The sequence below is a fragment of the Nesoenas mayeri genome (assembly GCF_963082525.1).
Source record: "Nesoenas mayeri genome assembly, chromosome: 12".
NCBI lineage: Eukaryota > Metazoa > Chordata > Aves > Columbiformes > Columbidae > Nesoenas > Nesoenas mayeri.
This window is the reverse complement of record NC_137547.1, coordinates 14,064,923-14,085,424: the sequence shown is the minus strand read 5'-3', so window position 1 is coordinate 14,085,424 and position 20,502 is coordinate 14,064,923. Positions and strand designations below refer to the sequence as shown.

The 20,502-nt window shown below is 52.6% G+C and overlaps 3 protein-coding genes across 9 annotated transcripts in view; 2 read left to right on the top strand and 1 right to left on the bottom strand.

The window, feature by feature from the left end:
* Nucleotides 1-1,802: 1,802 nt before the first annotated feature.
* Nucleotides 1,803-5,457, top strand: LOC308044994 (SNF-related serine/threonine-protein kinase-like; the record flags this gene model as incomplete). The annotated part of the gene is made up of 5 exons (XM_080351989.1): nt 1,803-2,391; nt 3,701-3,842; nt 3,992-4,204; nt 4,312-4,449; nt 4,602-5,457. The coding sequence occupies 5 exons, from the start codon at nt 1,803-1,805 to the stop codon at nt 5,455-5,457; spliced, it is 1,938 nt and encodes a 645-aa protein (XP_080208115.1).
* A 1,733-nt stretch (nt 5,458-7,190) lies between these two features.
* SETD6 (SET domain containing 6, protein lysine methyltransferase) lies at nt 7,191-10,736 on the top strand (the record flags this gene model as incomplete). The annotated part of the gene is made up of 9 exons (XM_080352012.1): nt 7,191-7,217; nt 7,402-7,503; nt 7,589-7,733; nt 8,200-8,341; nt 8,627-8,821; nt 8,998-9,121; nt 9,390-9,570; nt 9,796-9,938; nt 10,425-10,736. The coding sequence occupies 9 exons, from the start codon at nt 7,191-7,193 to the stop codon at nt 10,734-10,736; spliced, it is 1,371 nt and encodes a 456-aa protein (XP_080208138.1).
* A 2,197-nt stretch (nt 10,737-12,933) lies between these two features.
* Nucleotides 12,934-20,502, bottom strand: part of CNOT1 (CCR4-NOT transcription complex subunit 1) — a 57,736-nt gene continuing 50,167 nt past the window's right edge. For all 7 annotated transcript variants that reach the window (XM_080352337.1, XM_080352339.1, XM_080352343.1 and 4 more), the window contains 10 exons: nt 19,516-19,764; nt 18,832-18,995; nt 18,437-18,554; nt 17,868-17,969; nt 17,427-17,600; nt 16,227-16,376; nt 14,971-15,151; nt 14,448-14,580; nt 14,210-14,344; nt 12,934-14,065 (listed from right to left, as the gene is read on the bottom strand). In XM_080352337.1, the coding sequence (XP_080208463.1) occupies nt 13,987-14,065; nt 14,210-14,344; nt 14,448-14,580; nt 14,971-15,151; nt 16,227-16,376; nt 17,427-17,600; nt 17,868-17,969; nt 18,437-18,554; nt 18,832-18,995; nt 19,516-19,764 (1,485 nt within the window). In that variant the 3' untranslated portion in view covers nt 12,934-13,986. The remainder of the gene's footprint in view (nt 14,066-14,209; nt 14,345-14,447; nt 14,581-14,970; nt 15,152-16,226; nt 16,377-17,426; nt 17,601-17,867; nt 17,970-18,436; nt 18,555-18,831; nt 18,996-19,515; nt 19,765-20,502) is intronic.

Here is a 20,502-nt window from a genome sequence, read left to right as displayed (position 1 = left end):
GCAGGCTGCCCGCTCCCAGGTCAGCCACTTGGAGACACCCATGTCCTCACGTGGCTTCAGCCCTGCAAGGAAATGTGGGGACAAGACCTGAGGGGTTCAGTTTCCAGCTGCAGGTGGCTGCTGGAAGCACTCAGCACATGGGTGCGTCCCCCAGCGCACAGCACCCAGCTGCCCCCTGCACCCCACATGTCTGGATGAAGACCCATTTTGGGTCAGAGGCAAGTTTGGCAGCCCCCTTGTTCCCATTTCCACTCCCATTCCTGAAGCCTGGGCAGGTTCTGGGTGCCCATCCAGCCCCATTCCCGTGGCAAGAGCTGCTTGGCAGTCCAGTCCTCCCAGTTCCTCCATCCCCAGCCCCAGGAGGATCGGGTCCCCAGTCCACGCTGCCCCCAGCCCACGCCAGCCCCCCAGCAGAGCCCGCAACCCAGCTCATTAGGGCCTGTTTGCAGCCTGCGGGGCTGCGGGCGGAGGATTTCTGGGAAGGCATTAGCGGTAACGAGGATGGCAGCGCTGAGAGCTTTTTAATCTGCAGGAGCTACGTCTGCTTTGTGCGCATCCCCACGGCCAGTAACGAGCTAAATGAGGCGGCCAGCCACTCGCTGGGCCGCTTCCAGGAAAAAAGGGATCATGGCGGGGGGGCTACACAGGACAACGGGGGTCTGGGAGGATGACAACAGGGGTCTGGGGCTGCAACCCCAGCTGGGTGCTCCTGGCCCTGAGCAAGGGTGAGAGCGGGCGATGGAGATGCCTGTGAGCTGGGCAGAGGGAGCCTGTCCCATGGCGGGACCCACGGGGGATGCAAAGCGTGGACCGGGGCTCTTCCTCTCTCCCTGGAACTGGCCGCAGTGGGCAGGCGGCTCATGTAGCTCATTGCCAGCCCTCAGTACCGCTAATGCGCCCAAACGGGCTTTAGTAAGCCAGGCTGAGCCCCCGCCCGGAGGCTCCGCTGCGGAAGGTGCGATGAGCATCGCCCCGGGCTCAGCCCCCGCGCTCCGGGCCCTTTAAGGCGCGAGCCCGGTGCCGCCCTGACGTCAGCGGGGCGGGCGCGCCCGGGCAGCCGCAGCCCCGGCGGCTCCAGGTGCGGCGGGCGGTGAGTGCGGGAGCTCCGGGGACACGGGCTGCCCGGGGCTGGAGCGGGGATCGGGGTGTGGGGGTGAGCAGGGTGCTGGTTACCTGGGGACTGGCAATATGGGGCTGCCCGGGGTGCTGGAGGTGGGAGTATGGGGGGTGACAAGGGTGCTGGAGAGCTGGAGGCAGGGGTATGGGGGACCCCAGGGTGGTGGGAGATTGGAGGTGGGGCGTTGGGGTGCCCAAGATGGTTGGGAGTGGAGGTGAGGGTATTGGGGTGCCCAGGGTGCTGGAGACCTGAGTGTAAGTGTATTGGGGTGCTCAGGGTGCCGTGGTGCTGGACACCTGGATTTGGGGGTATCGGGATGCCCAGGGGTGCTGGGTAGTGGGGATGGGGGTATGGAGGTATCCAAGGTGCTGTGGACTGAAGGTGAGGGTTTTGGGGCGCTAGGTGCTGGGGACCTGGATGTGGGGGTATTGGGGTACCCCAGGGTGCTGAGGAGTGGAAGCGGGAGTATTGGGATGTCCAGGGGCTGAAGGTGAGGAGTCAGGGGTGCGCAGGGTGTTTGGGACAGTGATGTCCCGGGGATCCTGGTGTTTGCGCTGCTTGGGGCCTGTGTCAGGAGTGCTGGGGGATGTGGTATTTGGGGGTGCCCCATCCTCCACACCCCACATTGCTCAGCAGCTCCCCCGCCAACAGCGCCCGACGCCCGTCGCTGCGTGACAGCACCGCCATGGCCGGGGCGCAGGGCTGCGGCGAGGGGAAGATCGCGGGGCTGTACGACCTGGAGCGCACGCTGGGCAAGGGCCACTTTGCGGTGGTGAAGCTGGCACGGCACGTCTTCACCGGGCAGCGGGTGGCCGTCAAGGTGATCGACAAGAGCAAGCTGGCGGGGGAGGCGGCGGGGCAGCTCCTGCAGGAGGTGCGCTGCATGAAGCTGGTCCAGCACCCCAATGTGGTGCGCCTCTACGAGGTCATCGACACCCACGCCAAGCTCTACCTCATCCTGGAGCTGGGTGACGGCGGGGACATGTTTGACCACATCATGCGGCACGAGGGCGGGCTGACCGAGGCGCGGGCCAAGCACTACTTCGCCCAGATCGTCCACGCCATCTCCTACTGCCACAAGCTCCACGTGGTCCATCGCGACCTCAAGCCCGAGAACGTGGTCTTCTTCCAGGAGCAGGAAGTGGTCAAGCTCACTGACTTCGGCTTCAGCAACCGCTTCCAGCCCGGCAAGATGCTCACCACCAGCTGCGGCTCGCTGGCCTACTCGGCGCCCGAGATCCTGCTTGGGGATGAGTACGATGCCCCGGCTGTCGGTAAGGGCGGTGGGTGCGTCCCTGGGGACGTGCCTCCCACGTGGCTCTTGCCTGGAGCGTGGCCCTGCCGGCCGGGTACCACCTCACTTTTGGCCCCTTATGCCCCGCGCCCCGGTGGCACTGCTGTCCCTGTGAGGAGGAACCCGTCCCTTGGGTGCTCAGCTGCCCAGCCGTGCCCTGGCACAGGGTGGCTGTCCCTGCAGTGACCGTCCCTGCACCCACCAAGATCCTGCAGATCCATGGTTCATGCCAGGGAGGAGGAAAAGCCCGAGCAGGCTGCAGGCCTGGCGTGGCATCCGTGGGGCTCAGGAGGAGCAGCGTGAGGGAGCAGCTGCTGGCAGGCCAGTGCTAGCGATTACTTGGGGGGGTGATGCCGGAAGGAAACTTGCTCAGGATGCTGCTGTTTGGGTGGAGGAGCTCCGAAAGTTTCCTTTGCTCCATCCCCGTGCTCAAAACGGCTTCCTTCCCATGGCTCCCAGCACCCTTCCTCCCCTGGCCAGGGTGCAGGGGGCTGGGGAGACCATCCCGGGGCACAGGGAGCAGGGCCAGGGGCACCAAGAGGCTCTGCTGGGACAGCGGGGACGTGGGAGAGAAAGCGGGACCTGAGCCAGCTCCGCTGGAATTAAGGGCAGGAAGATTTAGCAGAACAAAACACAAGCCCTTAAAGGAAAAAGCCCAGCGTTGGCTCAGGGAGAGGCGGTTCCAGAGCTGAAAACAGGGATGGCTTGTGGAGACAGCAGAAAAATAAGCTGGTGGCGCTGCAAAGGGAGATGACAGGAGAACAACGGCACAGATGAGAGATTTTCAAATGCAGGCACTTAGCTTAAGAAGCTGAAGGTATTAACAGAGAGCCCTGGGGTGTGCTCAGCATCCTCAAAAAGCGCTTTTCCAGATTTGTACTCAGCAGGAGGAGCAGGTGAAGATGCCGCTGGCTCTGTCCCTGTCCCCTGGGCAGGGCAGTGATCCCGCTCTGGCTGGACTCTGTTTGGTAACTGGGAAGCAGAGTAATGACATTAAATGGGTGGGTGACTGGGGAGGGGATGGAGCTCAGGGCTGACCTGGGAAAGGGGATAAGACCTCAACTATTTTGGTGAAGCCCCTTGAGACCTGCTTGGATGTGGGGATGAGGAAGGTCCTTCCCTACCTTGGTAGGGCTGTGGTCCCCCTGTCCGTGGGGCAGAATGTGGGAGCATCCCAGCAAGCGCTGCTCTCTGCTGGCTCGGCGCTGGTGGGGTGGCCCCCTGGGGTCCCTGGGGTTGAGGTTCTCTCCTGAGCCATGGCGGGTTCGATCTGCTGCTGCTTCTTGCAGACATCTGGAGCCTGGGGGTCATCCTCTACATGCTGGTGTGCGGCCACCCCCCCTTCCAGGAGGCCAACGACAGCGAGACTCTCACCATGATCATGGACTGTCGCTACACCGTCCCCCCGCACGTCTCGGCACAGTGCACGGAGTAAGCACCGCTCCCCCTGCCAGCCGGCCCCGATCGCTGCCCCCGGGGGTGGAAGCCTTGTCCCCAGGGGTTGTCCCTGGGAAAGGGGGGTAAAGTTGCTGAGTTTGGGGTTTGCGTGCTGCAGCGTCACCCCTTTCCCCCCCGATCAGTCTCATCTCCAGGATGCTGCAGCGGGACCCGAAGCAGCGAGCCTCCCTGGAGCAGATCGAGGGCCACGCGTGGCTGCAGGGGGTGGACCCGTCCCCCGCCAGCCGCTGCCTGCTGCCCCTCACCTCCCACAAGCGCGTGTCCGAGGAGGAGCACGAAATCATCCTCCAGGCCATGACGTGCGGGAACATCGCGGACCGGGACACCATCCAGGAGTGAGTGACAGGGTGGGGTGCCGAGGTGGGAGCCACTGTGAAGGGCTCCGGCGGTCCCCCCGCGCGTGTCCCTCGTGCAGTGACGCGGATCCCTTGGTGCCGCGCAGGGCGCTGGAGGCTGACCGCTACAACCACATCACAGCCACGTATTTCCTGCTGGCGGAGAGGATGCTGCGGGAGAAGCAGGAGAAGCAGGGCCACCGCCTCAGCCTCGTCTACAACCTGGCCAAGGAGGTGCAGAGCAGGTGAGCCCCACACTGTCCCCCATCCCATGGCCCCCATGTGCCAGCCCAGCTTCCCCAGTGTAAGGTCCTGGCCGGTGCCCTGTCCCCTTCCTTGCCACAGCCCTCACAGTGCCAAGCTGGATATTGACACCTCCATCCCTCCCCTTTCTCAGGACCAACTTATCAGACACATTTGGCCCTGCAAGCAGCACTGGTGGCCTCTCACCCTTCACGGAAGCATCGGGTGGCCTCACCATGAGTCCCCGGCTGTCCCCCGGAGCGGACCTTGTTGGCCGGCAAACCCCTGGGACCCTGCTGAAGGTCCCTGCCGTTGACACCACCATCACCAAGAGCACCCCAGCCCTGCAGCAGATCTGTGAAGAGGAAGAGGAGGATGAGGAGGAGGAGGAGGGGAGACCGAGCACCATGGAGAGGAAGAGCAGCTCGCTGAACCAGGAGCAGATGCGAGCCTTCCTGCGTGCCCACCGCCCGCCCGGCCGCGGGGAAGTCTGGGGGCCGGGGCCTGAGCTGGGGGGCCGGGGTGGGCGCCTGGGGGCAGCCTGGGCTGGGAAGGGAGCGAGTGGGGGTCGGGGTCCCCTGGTGGCACGGGAGGATGGAGCCGAGGTCCCCAGAACGAGGGAGAACATGGAGCTGGGGGGGTCCTTGGCAGAGCCCCCCAGGGAAAGGGCAGCCACCCCGCCACCCCAGAGCGGCCCTGCTGGGGTCCCTTGGGCACAGGGGACAGAGACAACCCCCGCCACCCTCCCAGGTCCCATGGACAAGTCCCCGGGGCCCACATCACCCACCAGCCCAGCCCGGCGGCCAGTGGAGAACTTGGGCCTGGGGGGCATTGAGAGGGTTGCAGAGAATGTCATCAAGCTGGACCCAGGCAAGAGCAAGGGAGGCAGCCTGCGGGACAGGCTCCTGCAGTTCCCGCTCTGCGAGAAAGCCCTGGCCTTCAAAATCCGGCCCAGCTCCAAGGAGAGCCTCCTCTCCCTGGGGCAGTTCAACTGCTGCCATGTCATTTAACCCCCGGGGCAGGGGTGCGGGAGGACACCCGCTCCCTGCTTTGGTCCTGCCTGTGCCCCATGGAGCAGTGGCTATGGGGGTGGCAGGGGCCACAGTGACCCCGCTTTGTCACCCGTGGTGGCCACCCTGCCAGCACCCACCCTGGACACCCGCTGCGGTGCCAGGGAGCGGGCTGGGACAGACCCCCAGGACGGGACTGCCCGAGGCCGGGGTGAGGCGGGTTGGGGTCTGTCCCCACACCCACCCGTGTGTCCCCAAACCCTGGGGCTGCTGGGGCAGCTCATGGCCCCGCCAAGGTTGGATGGACCGTGATGCATTTTTTTAACTACTAGAAATAATATTTTTAAATAGTCTATTTTAATGTAATTAAATAGAGATTGCTATATCCCCCCAGCCCCTCCAGGGACGGCGGTTTCCCCACAGCGCCCATGGCCCCGGGCTGTCCTGCCCGCGGTGGCCGTGTGGCAATCGCTTGTCTGCCTGCAGCCCCCCCGCCGTCCCTCCGGCCGGGACCAGGCACCGCGTGTGACCCGCGGCCGTCCCCTGCGCCTCCCCCGTAAATAAGCTTCCTATTTATTATCTCTTTGTTTTCTTGCTGGCAAGAAATGAATGACGACGGAGGCGTGGGCCGGAGCTGTGCGGCACACGCGCGTGGAAGGGATCGGAGCCGCTGGGAAACGAAGTTCGTCGGTTCAATAATAAAATAAGCTCGTGGGTTGACGCGGATGCCACGTCTCGATGCAAAAACACCCCTGTCCTCCAGTCCCGCACAGGCCGGGGCACCGGGGGTGGCTGCACGGGGGCGTCTGCCCGAGCCAAGGGGGCTGTTTTGGGGACGTGCAATGGGTGTGGGGTGTATTGGGGGGGTTTTCCCTGCCCAGGGCTGTTTTTGCCCTGTCTGGTTGGTGTCCCCAGTCACATCCCTGTCCCCGTGGAGAGGGAAAGCAGCCGCCACCACAGCCCCTTCTGGGGGAGTGAGGTCCGTGGGACTGTGGGGTCCCCCCGGGGTTCCAGCCTCTGCCTGGATGGGCTCCAAAATGGAGCTCCTGTGGGGCGCAGAGGGGAAGAGGGGCAGGGAACACGCTAAGGTGAAGGGAGGCCTGGCACATGCCAAAGACGCTGCCACCTCCAGAGAGGCTCTGACCCCCAGCCGCAGGGGGGGGGCAGGAGGCCACCCCTCAGCCCCCAGTTCCAACCCAATTCTCTTGCCATGGAGTTTCCTATACCCTGCTCCATCCTATTTCTCCCTCCTTTCACATCCCCGCTCTTGGGTCACAGGGTGGCTGAGACAGCAGTTCCCTGTGGGTGTCAGAGGGATGGAGCCAGCCCAGGGAAGCCCCTTCTTTGCTCCTAAAGGATAAAACCTTCGCCTGAACAGGGGCTTGAACCCTGGACCCTCAGATTAAAAGTCTGATGCTCTACCAGCTGAGCTATCCAGGCTCCTGTTGGAGCAGTCGGGGGGTATCCCAGACAGGCGGCAAGGGCCCCACCTCACCGCGGCACCAGCGGGACAACGTGCGGGGCCCTACGGGGTCGCCAAATCTCTCAGAGACCCCCCCCAAGAGGGGCGGCTGCAGGGCGAGCCCGCCCGGCGCGGTTCCCCCTCATCCCCTCGCCCTTTCTGTCCCTCCGCGGCCACCGTCAGCCCAGCCGGCGGGGGGGGCGGAGCTTCCCGCACACCCGGAAGAGCGCGGTGGTGACCACGTGGTAGGTGACCACGTGTTCGCAGCACCATGGCGTCGGCCCCCAAGAGGCGCAAGGTACGGGGGGCACGGACCGGCACCGGGGTCCCGGGACCCCGCCCGTGTGCGCCGGGGTCGGTGCCCTAGTGCAGCCGGGGGGCTGGGGAGAGCTGACCCCGGCCCGACGGGGAGCGCTCCGGTAGCGGCCCCGCGGTTCCCTCCCGCCCCCCGGGCTTCACCCCGAGTTTTCTTCCACCCACAGGCGGCTGCCGGGAGCAGCGCCCGGGGAAAGAAAGGCAGCGCCGACCCCCTCTCCGGCTTCCTGGCATGGTGCGGGCGGGCCGGGGTGGAGCTCAGCCCGAAGGTGAGGCGGGGCCGGGCGGGGCCGGAGCCCCCCGGGCTCCGCTCCCCATGGCCCCTCACGGGTCGGCGCTCCCCTCTCGCCCAAGGTCCGGCTGAGCAGGGAGGGCGCGGTGGCGGGGTACGGCATGCTGGCCGCCGAGGAGCTGGAGGCCGGAGAGGTCCTGTGCACCGTCCCGCGCAGCGCGCTGCTCTCCCAGCACACCTGCTCCATCCAGGCGCTCCTGCGGGAAGGTGAGCACCGCCGCGGGGCTGCTCTGCCGCTGCTTGCTCCCGACAGGGGGTCTGGGATTAAGGCTGGGGGTGCTGGAGCAGGGACCTCTGAGCCCCCATTACTTACTAAGGGAGTCTGGCACCCTGTGAGCAGAGAGGGAAGCCCATCTCTGATCTTTAAGTGACAGCCACCATAGGAGGGTGCTTTTCCTCTGGTAGGAAAAGCAGAGTTTCTTGCTAGAGGGACCCAGACCCTGGGCGTGAGGACAGCAAAGCCATGTGTGTGGGGTGCAGAGCCTAGAGCAGGTTCTGCTTCAGCTCAGGACAAACCCAAGACAAACAGGAATTAAAGCAGAACTCCCCACCCCAGGCTGAAGGCAGGTGATGAGGCCTGCAGTAGCTTCATTTTCGGAAGACTTGTTCTCAGAGGAAAAGACTACAACCTCAGATCAACTTACATTTTTCTCAATCATCTCTGGTTCCTCAGGCCAGGAGGCCCTGCAGAGCCAGTCCGGCTGGGTGCCGCTCCTGCTGGCCCTGCTACACGAGTACACAGCCACCAACTCCCCCTGGCAGCCATATTTCTCTCTCTGGCAGGACTTCAGGAGCCTGGATCACCCCATGTTCTGGTAAAGTGAAGCCAAGCGGGTCTGTAGGGTGGCCTGATGTGACAGCTGAGGGCAGGCGTGGTCCAGGGGCTGCCAAGCGAGAGCCCTGGGGTTGGACGTGGTCATGCTGCCAACTGCGTCCCTCTGTCCTAGCCCTGTCAATGGCAGTAACCAAGGGACCCTTCCAGGCATAACCAGAAAACAGGAATCTGTAGAGCACCAGAAAGTGGAGGTTTGGAAGGAAGGAGTTTATAGACCCTGCTCCTGAGGCAGATGAAGATAAATGTGCTGTTTTTCTCACAACAGGCCTAAAGAGGAGCGAACGAGGCTCCTGCAGGGCACAGGCATCCCAGAAGCTGTGGACAAAGACCTGGCCAACATCCACCTGGAGTATAGCTCCATCATCCTGCCCTTCATGGAGTCCCACCCCAACATCTTCGACCCCAAACAGCATACACTGGAGTTGTACAAGGAGTTGGTGGCATTTGTCATGGCCTACAGGTGAGAAGTGAGGGCTTTGCTCCGATAAGGAGCAAAGACAAGTAGTAGGATCACAGGAAAGATTATGGGCTGTGGTACTTAAAAGGTTGCAGTTGCACAAGAATGTAAGTATAAGGTGAAGTTTGCTGTGTGCTGAAAGGTGTAAAACGGGCTTGGCTTCATCTTCCTTCTCTTAGCTTCCAGGAACCTTTGGAGGAGGAAGATGAAGATGAGAAGGGGCCCAATCCTCCCATGATGGTGCCGGTAGCAGATATTTTGAATCACGTGGCCAACCACAACGCCAACCTGGAGTACTCTCCCGTGAGTGCACAGCTGCTGTGCCAGGCTCGTCCCGCTCCAGTTCCTCTGTGCTGCAGGGCTGGTGGGAGCAGTGCCACAGCAAGGCCAGCGCTGCACTCCAGCCTGGCCTGCATCTCCTTCATCTGAAGCTATTTTGCTCAGCATACTACTCTGCTGTAGGCCTGGCTTTAGTTAGGAAGAGCTTAGGTCATCTGAGCCTCTGAAACACCTTGTTTCTGAGCATGGTAGATGACCGCCGCTCTGAGAGCCTCTCTCTCCCTTCTTGCAGCAATGTTTACGGATGGTCACAACACAGCCCGTCACCAAAGGGCAAGAGATCTTCAACACATACGGGCAGATGGCCAACTGGCAGCTCCTACACATGTACGGCTTTGCAGAGCCGTACCCGGGCAACACCAATGACACGGCCGACATCCAGATGGTGACAGTACGCAAGGCAGCGCTGCAGCGTGAGTGGCACCTGGAGCCACTTTGGGAAAGGAGGGGGCGGGCAATCTCTGTCACACAGTGATACGGTGAAGCAGGGATGAAGGGTGACATGAAAAATACACTTGTTCCACAAGCACTTCAGGTGCTGGGGCTACACCTCAGCTTTCTGCCTCCTGTTGGCCCCTCTCCACCATCAACCACTGCAACCTGAGTGGGGTTTGCAGCTCTGCTGTTCTTCAAAACAGGTGCCAGAAGTGAAGCACAGCAGCAGCTGGTCTCAGAACAGTGGGACTTCTTGTGCCAGCTGGAGATGGTGGGGGAGGAAGGTGCCTTTGTGCTTGGCTGGGATGAGGTGCTAACAGAGGAAGAGCTGTCTGTGACCCTCAAGGTAAGCACTGCTCAGTGGGAAGAGCTTCAAAAGGAAGAGCACAGGTGCAAAATGGTTCAATGAAGGGGGAACAAGCATGTAAAGGCATTTTGATACTAACAGTCCTGCTGGAAAAGCAGTAGGAGGGTGGTTGCCCAGCTCCCAGTACTGTTGGTCATCTTCCTTTCCTGAACGTGCCACCCACATGTACTTACAGACCAGCCTGGACTGGCTGTGGCTTCTGCTGTTCTAGAGAGCTCTGCACCTTTGTTGGTAGCAGATGAGATGTCCTTTAAGACTGTTCCCATCACCCAGGCTTGCCGTTTGAATGTTCCTCTAACCCACAAGTTATTTGTGATTAGGTCTCTTAGGCCAGCTTTATTCTCACCTTCAGTCCAGCTGAGGAATAACTCACCTGCACCATGTGTCCCTAAGACCATCCTTCTCTAGAGAAGAACACCCAGTGTACTCCCACTACCAGTGACTTGTTTCTTTGCATTGTTACAGGTGCTGTGCATGTCAGAAGAAGAATTCAAGGAGTATAAGGAACAAGATGGCTGGGAAGATGACAGTGAGGAAGAAGAAAACTCTGGCCTTTCTAATGAGTCTCTCTCCAGACTTAAAACCCCTTGCAAGAAGCTCCTTTATGACAGTGTGCTGTTGACCCTGGAGTCCTACGGGTCAGACTTGAAAGCAGAGCAGGACTTGCTAAATAACAAGGAGATTTATGAGAAACTGAGTCGAAGGGAGCAGCAAGCTTTGCATGTGCGCTACGGACAGAAAAGGATCTTGCATCAGCTGCTAGAGCTGGTACATTAGAAACCTCACTGCTCCGGGAATGAACTGCCCGGACTGTGCGCAGGAAGGGAAGGTCAGACACCTGTGCTACAGCAGCGAGAACGTGTGGCATGATTGAATACAAGCCCACTTGTCCCTCAAATGGCACGTGGCGTTTTAGCTACCTCTACATAAACAATCTTCCACAACACAAAAGTGGTTTTGGGTGGCCTTATTTTACAATGAGAGCTCTGGAGCACAACTACCACCTTCAGCTGGAGGATTTAAGAAAGCCCAGACCTCCTAAAGGCTGTTTTAGGAAGGCAGACATACACTGCCAGAACAGCAAGTGCATTCCCTCATTCAGCATCAGAAATTTAAGGCAAGACCTGCTCCTTGTCCCAGTCCAGCTGGTAGCTCTTACAGACATTCAGCATAAACATCTGGCAAAGGGGATGCTGACAACACTAAACTCTTTGACTACACTTAGTTGATGTTGAGTGTTTTAAGACTACAAGCCCATCCCTCTGGTTTTTATGTAGGCTCAATATAGTAAGATATTTCCCTGAACTCAACCATTGCCCTGCATCAGGTTTAGCTACATTAACATTTTTCCCCCCCTCAGAAGTTTTTGCTTGACAAAACCCTGGAGGTTTGCGGGACAAACTATATTTAATAACGATGATGTTTCTTAATTCAGCCAGCGCTGTCTACTTCAACAGGATGCAAAGCCCCATCTAAGTGAGGAATCTTTGCTGCTGCAGTTAGAAGTATTGCCAACAAATAGAACCCAGACTGTATTCATGACGACAAAGGTCAGCTGCAGCCCTGCCTGCACTGCTGGGGGCCACGCTATTTAACAGTACCAAAGGCAGCGTTTTTTCATTCCACTTTTACAGTGGTGTAACGCAATGGCTGTTTAGAGTACAGTCTGCCATCTTGGTGCTTCTCTCCCTACAGCATACTAGATTTCAAACTACAGAAGTTTGGTCTTCATTTCTTAAACATGAGATGCGTTACACCCAGGGCCTCTGCTGGCACAGACACTGATACTGCTAGGGGAGCTGACACCAGCACCATTTGCTCTGACAGTACCAGCTGCAGATTCCTACCCTGCCAAGAGAGGATATGAAGTACAGTGGCCTCCTCCATCCTACCAGCCCAACTCATGTCATTGGGATCTTGGCTGAGTCCTGTCCACCTTCCACCCTGCTCTTTACACCAGCCTAAAAGTTCTTAAAGCCTAAAGGAAACCAGCCACATACAGAATCAGAGAGACCTTTGTGCTTTGAGTCATTAGGACAAGTCAATAAGCTCTGCATATGGTTTGCTAGAGTTAAATGGCAGAAAAATCAATAATCCCGTGGCATCTGGACTAGATAAAGAAAAACTGGTTGCTGACAATTCTCTGTATCCTAACCCAATACAGGAGGGAAGAGTAAACTGGAGCTGCAAAACAACAGAACCAAAAAATTCTGACTTCAAAAAGCTCAGTTTCAGCACAACTGCTGACCTGACAAAGAAATGCCAGGGAATCGTAGGAACTGGCAGCAGACTACTCCTTGGCACCCAGGTGACTGAAAAACACTGTCTAGAAACAGGTCAGGGATGGAGAATTCCCTTTGAGCTGCTGTCCACTGGCACAGTTGGCTCAGCGGTCCCTTGGAGCTACTTACTGCCCTGTGCAAATGCACAGCCAGGTACACAATCCCTTAAACCTGAGCAGGACGGCCTGACCTCTGCACCCATACAACAGCAGTCAGCCAGCTTTACCGAACTAGTATTGTTACATAAAAAGAAATTAGTGAAGCTCTATTTTCTAATGTCTGCTAGGTCACAACGCATATGCTACAGGAGTTTGCAGTGCTGGCAACACTAAAGCCACCTGCCCTTAGGACAGCTAATGAGCAACCCCTTGCACAGATCCTGGCTGAAGAGATCTCACCCACAGCAGGGTGCAAGTGGTGAGAAATGTGGCTGCTCTGCTGTCTGTGCCCTGAATCCCTGCGCTGCACAAATTCAAACTCCACCTACAAACTCGCAGCTAAGACATTTCTCTCTCCACACAACTGTCCTTTTGCATTTCACAGCAAGACCCATGATAGTTCTCCCCTCTGATCTCACACTAGAAAACAAGTTCAATTGCTCTCAATAGGCAGTGGCCAAAACTGGAAAACTGCAGATTTTGGATGGGTGGAACAGACTTTGAAAGACACCAACTGGCCAGGCAGGATGGAACTGGAGAGAATAAGCACAGCGGCACGTGCTGCATGTCATGACTTTAATGTGTAACTACAGTATGCATACATACAAGAAGTGGGAGAACTAAAGCCCAAGAACTAGAAAGGCTACAAAATACAACACATGGACCAATACTTTACAAAACATTCAAAATCCTTACAAAATGGGCTGTATTGGTCCTTTGGGTTTTTAAAGTTTTTTTTTTTTCTCCTTTTGGATTTTTTTTTTTTTGTATTTTTTTACAAACTTATATTGTGTGGTCACAGGGTGGGGGGTGGGAAAAGCTCTAGATTTAACCCCCTACCTTCCAAAATTTACAAGTGTCAAGAAAACAAAAAAAAAAAAAAGAAAAAAGCTATAGGCCTGGTCTCTGCTTTCTTTACTAAAAACAGCTGACCCTCTCCCAGAGGGCCTGAGGTGTGTCTTCTCCAACAGAAAGGAGGCATTCTCTGCCTGCCGCTCCACTTGCTGTCTGTCAGCATTTGACGAGGGTGGGGGGAAAAGCAACACCGAATCTTAACCCCTCCCTCACTCCATATTCCAAACACATCCACCTTTTTTTTTTTTTTTTTGTAAAACAACTTAGTGATTGAAAGGTCCCCCATCCACATAACGAAAAATAAGTTACATAATATTATAACTGGCTTTTCAATATTCTTTGGGAGTCTGGGAATGTCAGGACAAGGAGGTCTGCCCCAGACAAGTGCTTGGCATCAGCAGCTGCCCCTTTATTACAAGCTGGACAGGCACCAGTTACCCACCTGCCTTTTACACAATTTGCACAAACCCAAAAGTCCAGACAAACGTTTCTGTTCCTTGTATTTACACTAGTTCAAAATGATATTCACAGCATCTTCTGAATTTTGGCCAAAAGTCAAAAATTTGTTTCAAACTTTGGAACATGCCCAACATAGACTTTCAACCCATGGTCTGTTGCGTCTACCCAATCAAGGGGGCTGGGAAGGTCAGGAGGAGCCTTACAGAGTCTTCTGTCAGTCGATGGGAAGAGGATCTCCAGGCTGGCACGCTTACAGCACAAGATGCAGCTCATCTAACTGGCACCAGTCCCTTCCATGACTTGCTGGGCCTGCTTCTGCCCCATGCAGCACTGTGCAACCGACTGGAACAACCTGAGCACAGAAGCAACACAGCATTAGGTGCATCTACGTCAGCAAACGGTGCTTCCACTATCAAGGACCAAAAACTCGGAGTGTGACTCAGCCCTGGCTTCAGATATATTGTTTTAGTGATTTTTATGGTTAAATTATACTCACTTCTCAATTTCTGGAGCACAGTGAACAAACTCATGGTTCCAGAACTTAAACGCTGGGTTTTTTATCAGCTCAATGAAAGTAATAAGGAGACCCCAGGGATGAGGCCTATTTACAATTAGTCGTTCCAAGAGAACCCTGAAATCCAAAAGTAAAAACAGTAAGAACTCAAAGATCAGAAGTACCCAAGGAAGGAGAGCAAAAAGGTGAATGCTGGCAAGTTAAATGCCTTCCCTCTCACCTGGTGATCTGCTCCTGGATAGCCTCAGTGTTGGCCTCTGCAAACAAGTACAACATGGTGCAGCTGAAGTAGTGAGTGTGGCTGTTGGGGTATCGCAGCTGATTGGCAATTGCGTTCAGGAAAAGGTACCGGCCTGCAAGAGAGGAACAGTGAGTCCATATGGTTTCCCTTCCACACATACAGAAAGGAGTAAAGAAGCAACTTGTATTGCTTAAGATGAAGGTTTGTGAGCCTACCTTATGAAGGCATAAAGAAACAAAACCAGCTTAAAATATGAAAAATCTTTATCAATCCAAGCTGACGAGGCAGTAAGAATTCCACTTATCTTATTATTCCTTTGAATACTTTGAACATCAGATTTTAATATTGCTCCTATATTCAGAGTTTAATATTCTACCATAGCGTTACTTACTGTGAATTCACTAGCAGCTACATGAGGTGATTTTCTGCATTTCTCATTGCTCACACAGACAATATACCGTTAAATTTGATATGGCATGAACTAGAAGCGTTTCCAGCCCACCTTCAGTGTCCAGGTCTACTGCCAAATTCTGGAAGATGTCCATGTGAGCCGAGTGGGTGATGGTGCTCATAGAGGGTGTGCTGCCTTTGTTGTGAATGTGCGCAATAGCTTGAGTACCTACGTAGAGCACCAGTGCATTAATCAGCTGGATGTTGTAGCGGTTGCCAGGTTCATTTGATACCTAATAGCAAAGATAGGAAACCCATTAACATTCTATATTCCTTCAGCAATTGAAGGTACAGCATGTACAACAACAGCATCCAAGTATCTTCTTGATTATACAGACGACAACATAGTCAGACATCCACAAATTCAATTTGGCATTTACCTCTTCATAATATAGCAGTTTTATTTATTTATTTATTTATTTATTCAAAAAGCATCAGCAAAGCATTGACAGACCCAACAAACCATTTTTGTACTCCCTAAAAGAATAAAATCAGGTAAAGGCAACCTGAATTCACTTGCAGTGCCAGAGGCTGGCTGAAACACGCAGCACCTGCCTGAATGCTCCAGTCTGAGCCATTTTCTGAGAAGGTCCAACTTCAGCCCTGAAGTCTGTTGCAAGCCAAGCCATGTGATGTATGAAATGCTGACTAACAATTCTGAACTAGGCTTTAGCTAATTTGCAAACCCCGCCCTCCCCCCCCCTTTTTTTTTTCACTCCTGAACCATGATCCATACATTCCTATAACAATCCATTTGGGGTAAAAATTTAACTAGATTAAAAAAACCCTGCAATAAATAAAACCAGTTGAATCTCCGATAGCACGTGGATAAAAAGTGGAGTCATGTGATGGAAGTCACAAGACTTCAGAAAAAAAAAGCAAGCTTGATGCGATCAGCTCTGACTACATTCTTCCCTAAAGCTTTGCAAGGTTGTGCACTAGAGACATGGAAGCAGAAAAGCTGAAGTTTTAGATAACCCTACATTCATTTACATGAGCATTTGGCAGCTCATGTAGATAAAACCACCTGCTTTTAAATTAGATCATTTTAGGGCTATTGAAAGTCTACATTCCTCTTTCCTTAAATTCCACCTGACTGAAACTCCTTAACGCACAGACTTAAACATCCTGCTAAAGAGTGGTAGAGGAAATATTCAAAGTGCACATTTTCAAAGGCTTTTCTACTGCTCAGAACACATACTTGCTACGCCCCAACAGAATTCCTACAAGAAAAGAGGGTGACTCAGCCAAGGATATCATTTGTGTCACACTACTTAAATTCAGTGTCCTCAGAAACCAGCCACTCACTTGTAGGTTGCTGCGCAAGTCAGACAAAAAGGTGACTGGAGAACGGGTTTTGAGATAGGAATCCAAATCTTTCTTGAACTGAGGTGGCATCACTCCAGTGAAATTCGTGAGTATTCGTGGTGCAATATTAATCTCACTTAACATGTCCACCTGTTGAGAGAAAACCCAGTCAGCTAAACCACAAGGAACAAATTGCAAAAGCAGATCTGTAAGCAATATTACATCAACTACTTCTGTTGCTTTTTCCTACCAGTAATGAAAAGGAAACACTAGATTTTTGCAGATTTCAGAAGAAACTTGGTCTTTAATGCACAAACTCAATAGATGACTACTGACTCAAAGAACTGAGAGTAGAGGATAAACTAACTCAAGAGCCGTAGGGGAATTCAGTCACTGCCTTTGAAGTCTCCTTATCTACACTCAAGACAGTTTGGTAGTACAAACATCCATATAAATCAAGAACAACCTTCAATCTCAAGAAGGCTAACAATGAGTATCACAGCTTCACTCCCATCACCCTGCAAAGCTCAGGCAATCAAGAATAATAGGACAATTTCTTCAGCACTGTGAGAAAGTTTACTCCTAATCCTTCCACCATTAGGAGGCTGGCACATGCCCAAAGACTTAATTAGATCACATTAACGCTTTGCAAAGTCTCCCCCCATTATTCAAGAGGCTTGCTTCAGAATGGTGGTTTATCTCATTAAGAAAGGGTGGCATCCATGTTTCTCATCAAAAATTATTTACAATTGCATAGGGCTTGGACACACAGCTCTTCAATAATTACTTAACTGAACTGCAGTTCACAGATCCTACAGAGCAGAAGCTGTACAATTCAGCGTGAGCTGAACACAACCGAGACAAGAACTGTTGGCTGAATGTTCAAACAGCAAAGCCACAAAGGCTGCTTAAGTATCTGTTTTTCAGTGAGAAATAAGACACTAAAATGATAAAGATGCCCTTGCCCCAGTGCTGTATATGCCCATCAGATCTGGGGATGCCATCAAGTCTCCCTTTGAAAAAAGAAAAGCCCTCCGTGTTCCATGCAAAAGCTGAGTTTTTGAATGGTTGCATTAATTCAAGTATCAGTTATAATTGTGCCCAAAACTCCAGTTTCTGCCAAAAAAAAAAAGGGATGAAGATTATATGGAGCATTAAAGCTTCCCATTAGCATTCCCAACTCATGAAATTAAGTCCTACCTTTAGATTGGGGGTGAAAGGGTCTGGAAGCCTCATGTTTCGTGGGAAGGCACTCAAGATCAGATTCCTTAGCTGAATACAGTTAGGTGGGATCACGTCACAGAACCCATAATGGTAGTCACAAAGAAATTCTGGGAAATCATGCAATAAGACCAGCAACACACGCAGAGTGCCCTGTGAAGCAGAATTAATATAAAAGAGGAGTGGCTGTTGAAACTGCCCAAGATCTTGCAGAGGCATCCTTCTATGTCCTGTGGTTAACATTAACACGAATCAATTAATTTGGGAAGGCAACCTGTTTGTCCCCTACCAGATTTGCATTTAACTCTACAAAATAAATTGTAAAAGAAAAGTAAATCCTATTTTGCTACCACAACACCTCTACTTTCAGACAGTTTAGTTGCAAGTGGCATCTATTAGCCAACATTGGTTTTTTTTTACCTTGTAAAGAATTTGCATAGGTTTGGTGAGTTCCACATTTCTAAGGAAAGGAGCCAAGTACTTGAAAAGATCAATCAGTAACTGGGCATACATAGGCCAACCCTGTCAAGAAAAAAAAACAGCAGGTGGAAAACACGCAATGAAAAGCAATTATCTTAAGTTCAAAAGTATAATTAGACTGGTCTTTATATGAATCTGGACTGAAACTTTGTCCTACTGCTAGCTCTAGCACTGAGTGCGGCACAGCTCACTGCAAGAACCGGAGCCGCACATCATGGCTATGGGTGTTCCCACAACACTCAACAAGCCATTCTGAATTTACAGGTTTTGGTCTAGACTACAGTTCTTCTGGAGTTTGACAAAGGCATGTTTGTTAAATTCAGTTCATCCTGTATTCCACCATTTATTGACACAGACTCTCCTCCATGCAGTTAGGTTACTGTGAATATGGAAGACAACAAAAACAGAACAGCCATGCCAGTAGTGCACTTCGAGAGATGAAACAGCACCACACCAGATAAGCATCTGTGTGAGCCTTTTAATTCAGAAGAGATAAACTGCAGCCACACCTTCTGCTGTGGTGTATGTGCCAGCATTCTTGCAATAAATATCCGATGGGAGATGAGTTCCAGCCAGGCATAAACAAAACCTGGAGCTTTTGTAGGCCTCAGGATGTGAAATGTGTTACTGAAAGAAAAGTTAGAGCAGGTTAGAAGTGCACAGCAATAAGACTGCTTTTCATAACATTGAGGGAAAACATAAACAGCCCTAAAAGCAAGGCATTTTAGCATCTTGGGGTTTACCAGTCATCGTTCGTAAAACAAGCAAGTGGACAGACTACAGGAGAACCAGTTACTCCAAATGTGACTAAGCCACCACAAAGGAATGGTCAGAGAGCCTTCAGATGAAAAATCTTGATCCTGCCAGGAAAGGATGAGCATTATGGCCAATCTCAAATACATACCAGAAAGCTGTGAGTGTCTGGAAGTTGATGGTTTCCAGCACATGCTCAGGAGCATTTAATTCCAACAGTAACATGATGAAAATGCGATGGTAAGGGAGTTGCTGAAACTCACTCTGCCGAACATCATGGTCTTGCAGAAGAACTCCAACCACAATACCGAGAACCTGAAGAGATCAAGACATTTCAGTGGTGACACTAAGAATTACTTTGCAAGTCAGGCTATTGATAATACTTTAACCATCAGCAAAAAATTAAAATCAACAGATACTGGCAAGAATAATAATAAAAAAATCTAGTTATGGGAAGAGTTATGTAAATTAATGATATAATCTGTCTCAGCAATTCCCAACCACTATACTTCGCTCTTCCTTTCCCATGGATCACAGTCACAACAACTGACTGGACACTGTCAAAAGGTCTTAACTACTCAAGAGCATGTAACCATAAACCAAGTACTGTAAGAGGCCCTCACAGAAGTTTCAAGTTTGTTTGATATGAAATCTTTGTGAACACTTAACATCTTGATGCTCCACTCAACAGTTTATCAGTTCAGTGACCAATTAGTTGAAGTCCCCATCTGATAAGTTAGCAGTAACCTCATTAGGGTCTACGTTTCACATTTATCAGCAAAGTTATACCAGATCATGCACTTTGAACACTGTGAGTACAGAAAAGGTTCCCAACCTTATTCAGAAGGTTGATCTTCGTAACGGTGTTGGTTGCCTCCCCAGAGTGCTTCACTAGCAGTGCAATAAGTCGCACAAAGGCATCCAGATTGTGGTAGCACTTGGCTCGAATCATAGTGGGGTTGGCAGCAGGATTGTGCTGTTGCTCAGCCTGAGCACGATAGCTGATTTCAACACACATTTCGGTGCAAAGACGGAAAAAGCGGGTGATCAGGTCATCTGTTTTTAGGATTCCTTGCTGGTGCATCTATCCGAGAAAAAAAACCCTCAGAACCATAACTACAGGAAGTTCATTTTACAACTTATTTCAAACAATAATTTACAAAGCACCACCTTGCCTGGCACCATTAATTTTACCACACAAGACAGATGGGCAGCAAGCTATCTCTGCTACTCTTCGCTAAGGTTAATATTGTCAAGGTGACGTGAGGGGGGCAACACAATTTTAGAGAAGACAGAGTCCTTTGGTCCCCATTCTTTTCAACCATCAGCACAGCTGAGGAGCCTGTTTCAGTATCAGTTCTGCCTCCAGCACTCAGCCGTGCATGAAGGACAGCAAGAGGCAGCAGCAGTTCAGTTTGGGAGCTCACAAGCTCTGGGAATGGCAGCTTCAGCTACCAGCTCAGGAACCATCACTATTTTGCAGAAACATGCTGCAGAAGCAACTTGCATCTGGATAGTGATTTTTCCTCACATGAACATAACATGCAGAGGAAGACTGGGTGGTTTTTTTTCCTTGGAGGGGGTGCTGTTATTGTTTCTTAATAACATTTATATAAATACATATATATACACATATATATATATAAAGAGACCTCTTTATTTGTTACCCACATTATTACAGCCATAAAAATGAAAGAAATTGCACTGCAGGAAGCTTCTGGATTTTGCATAAAGCATCTTCTAAACTCCTGCAGAGACATGAAGCTACGGAAACAGCACGGGTGCCAACTCTTGGAGAACTTCTAGTATTTCTGGAGAAACT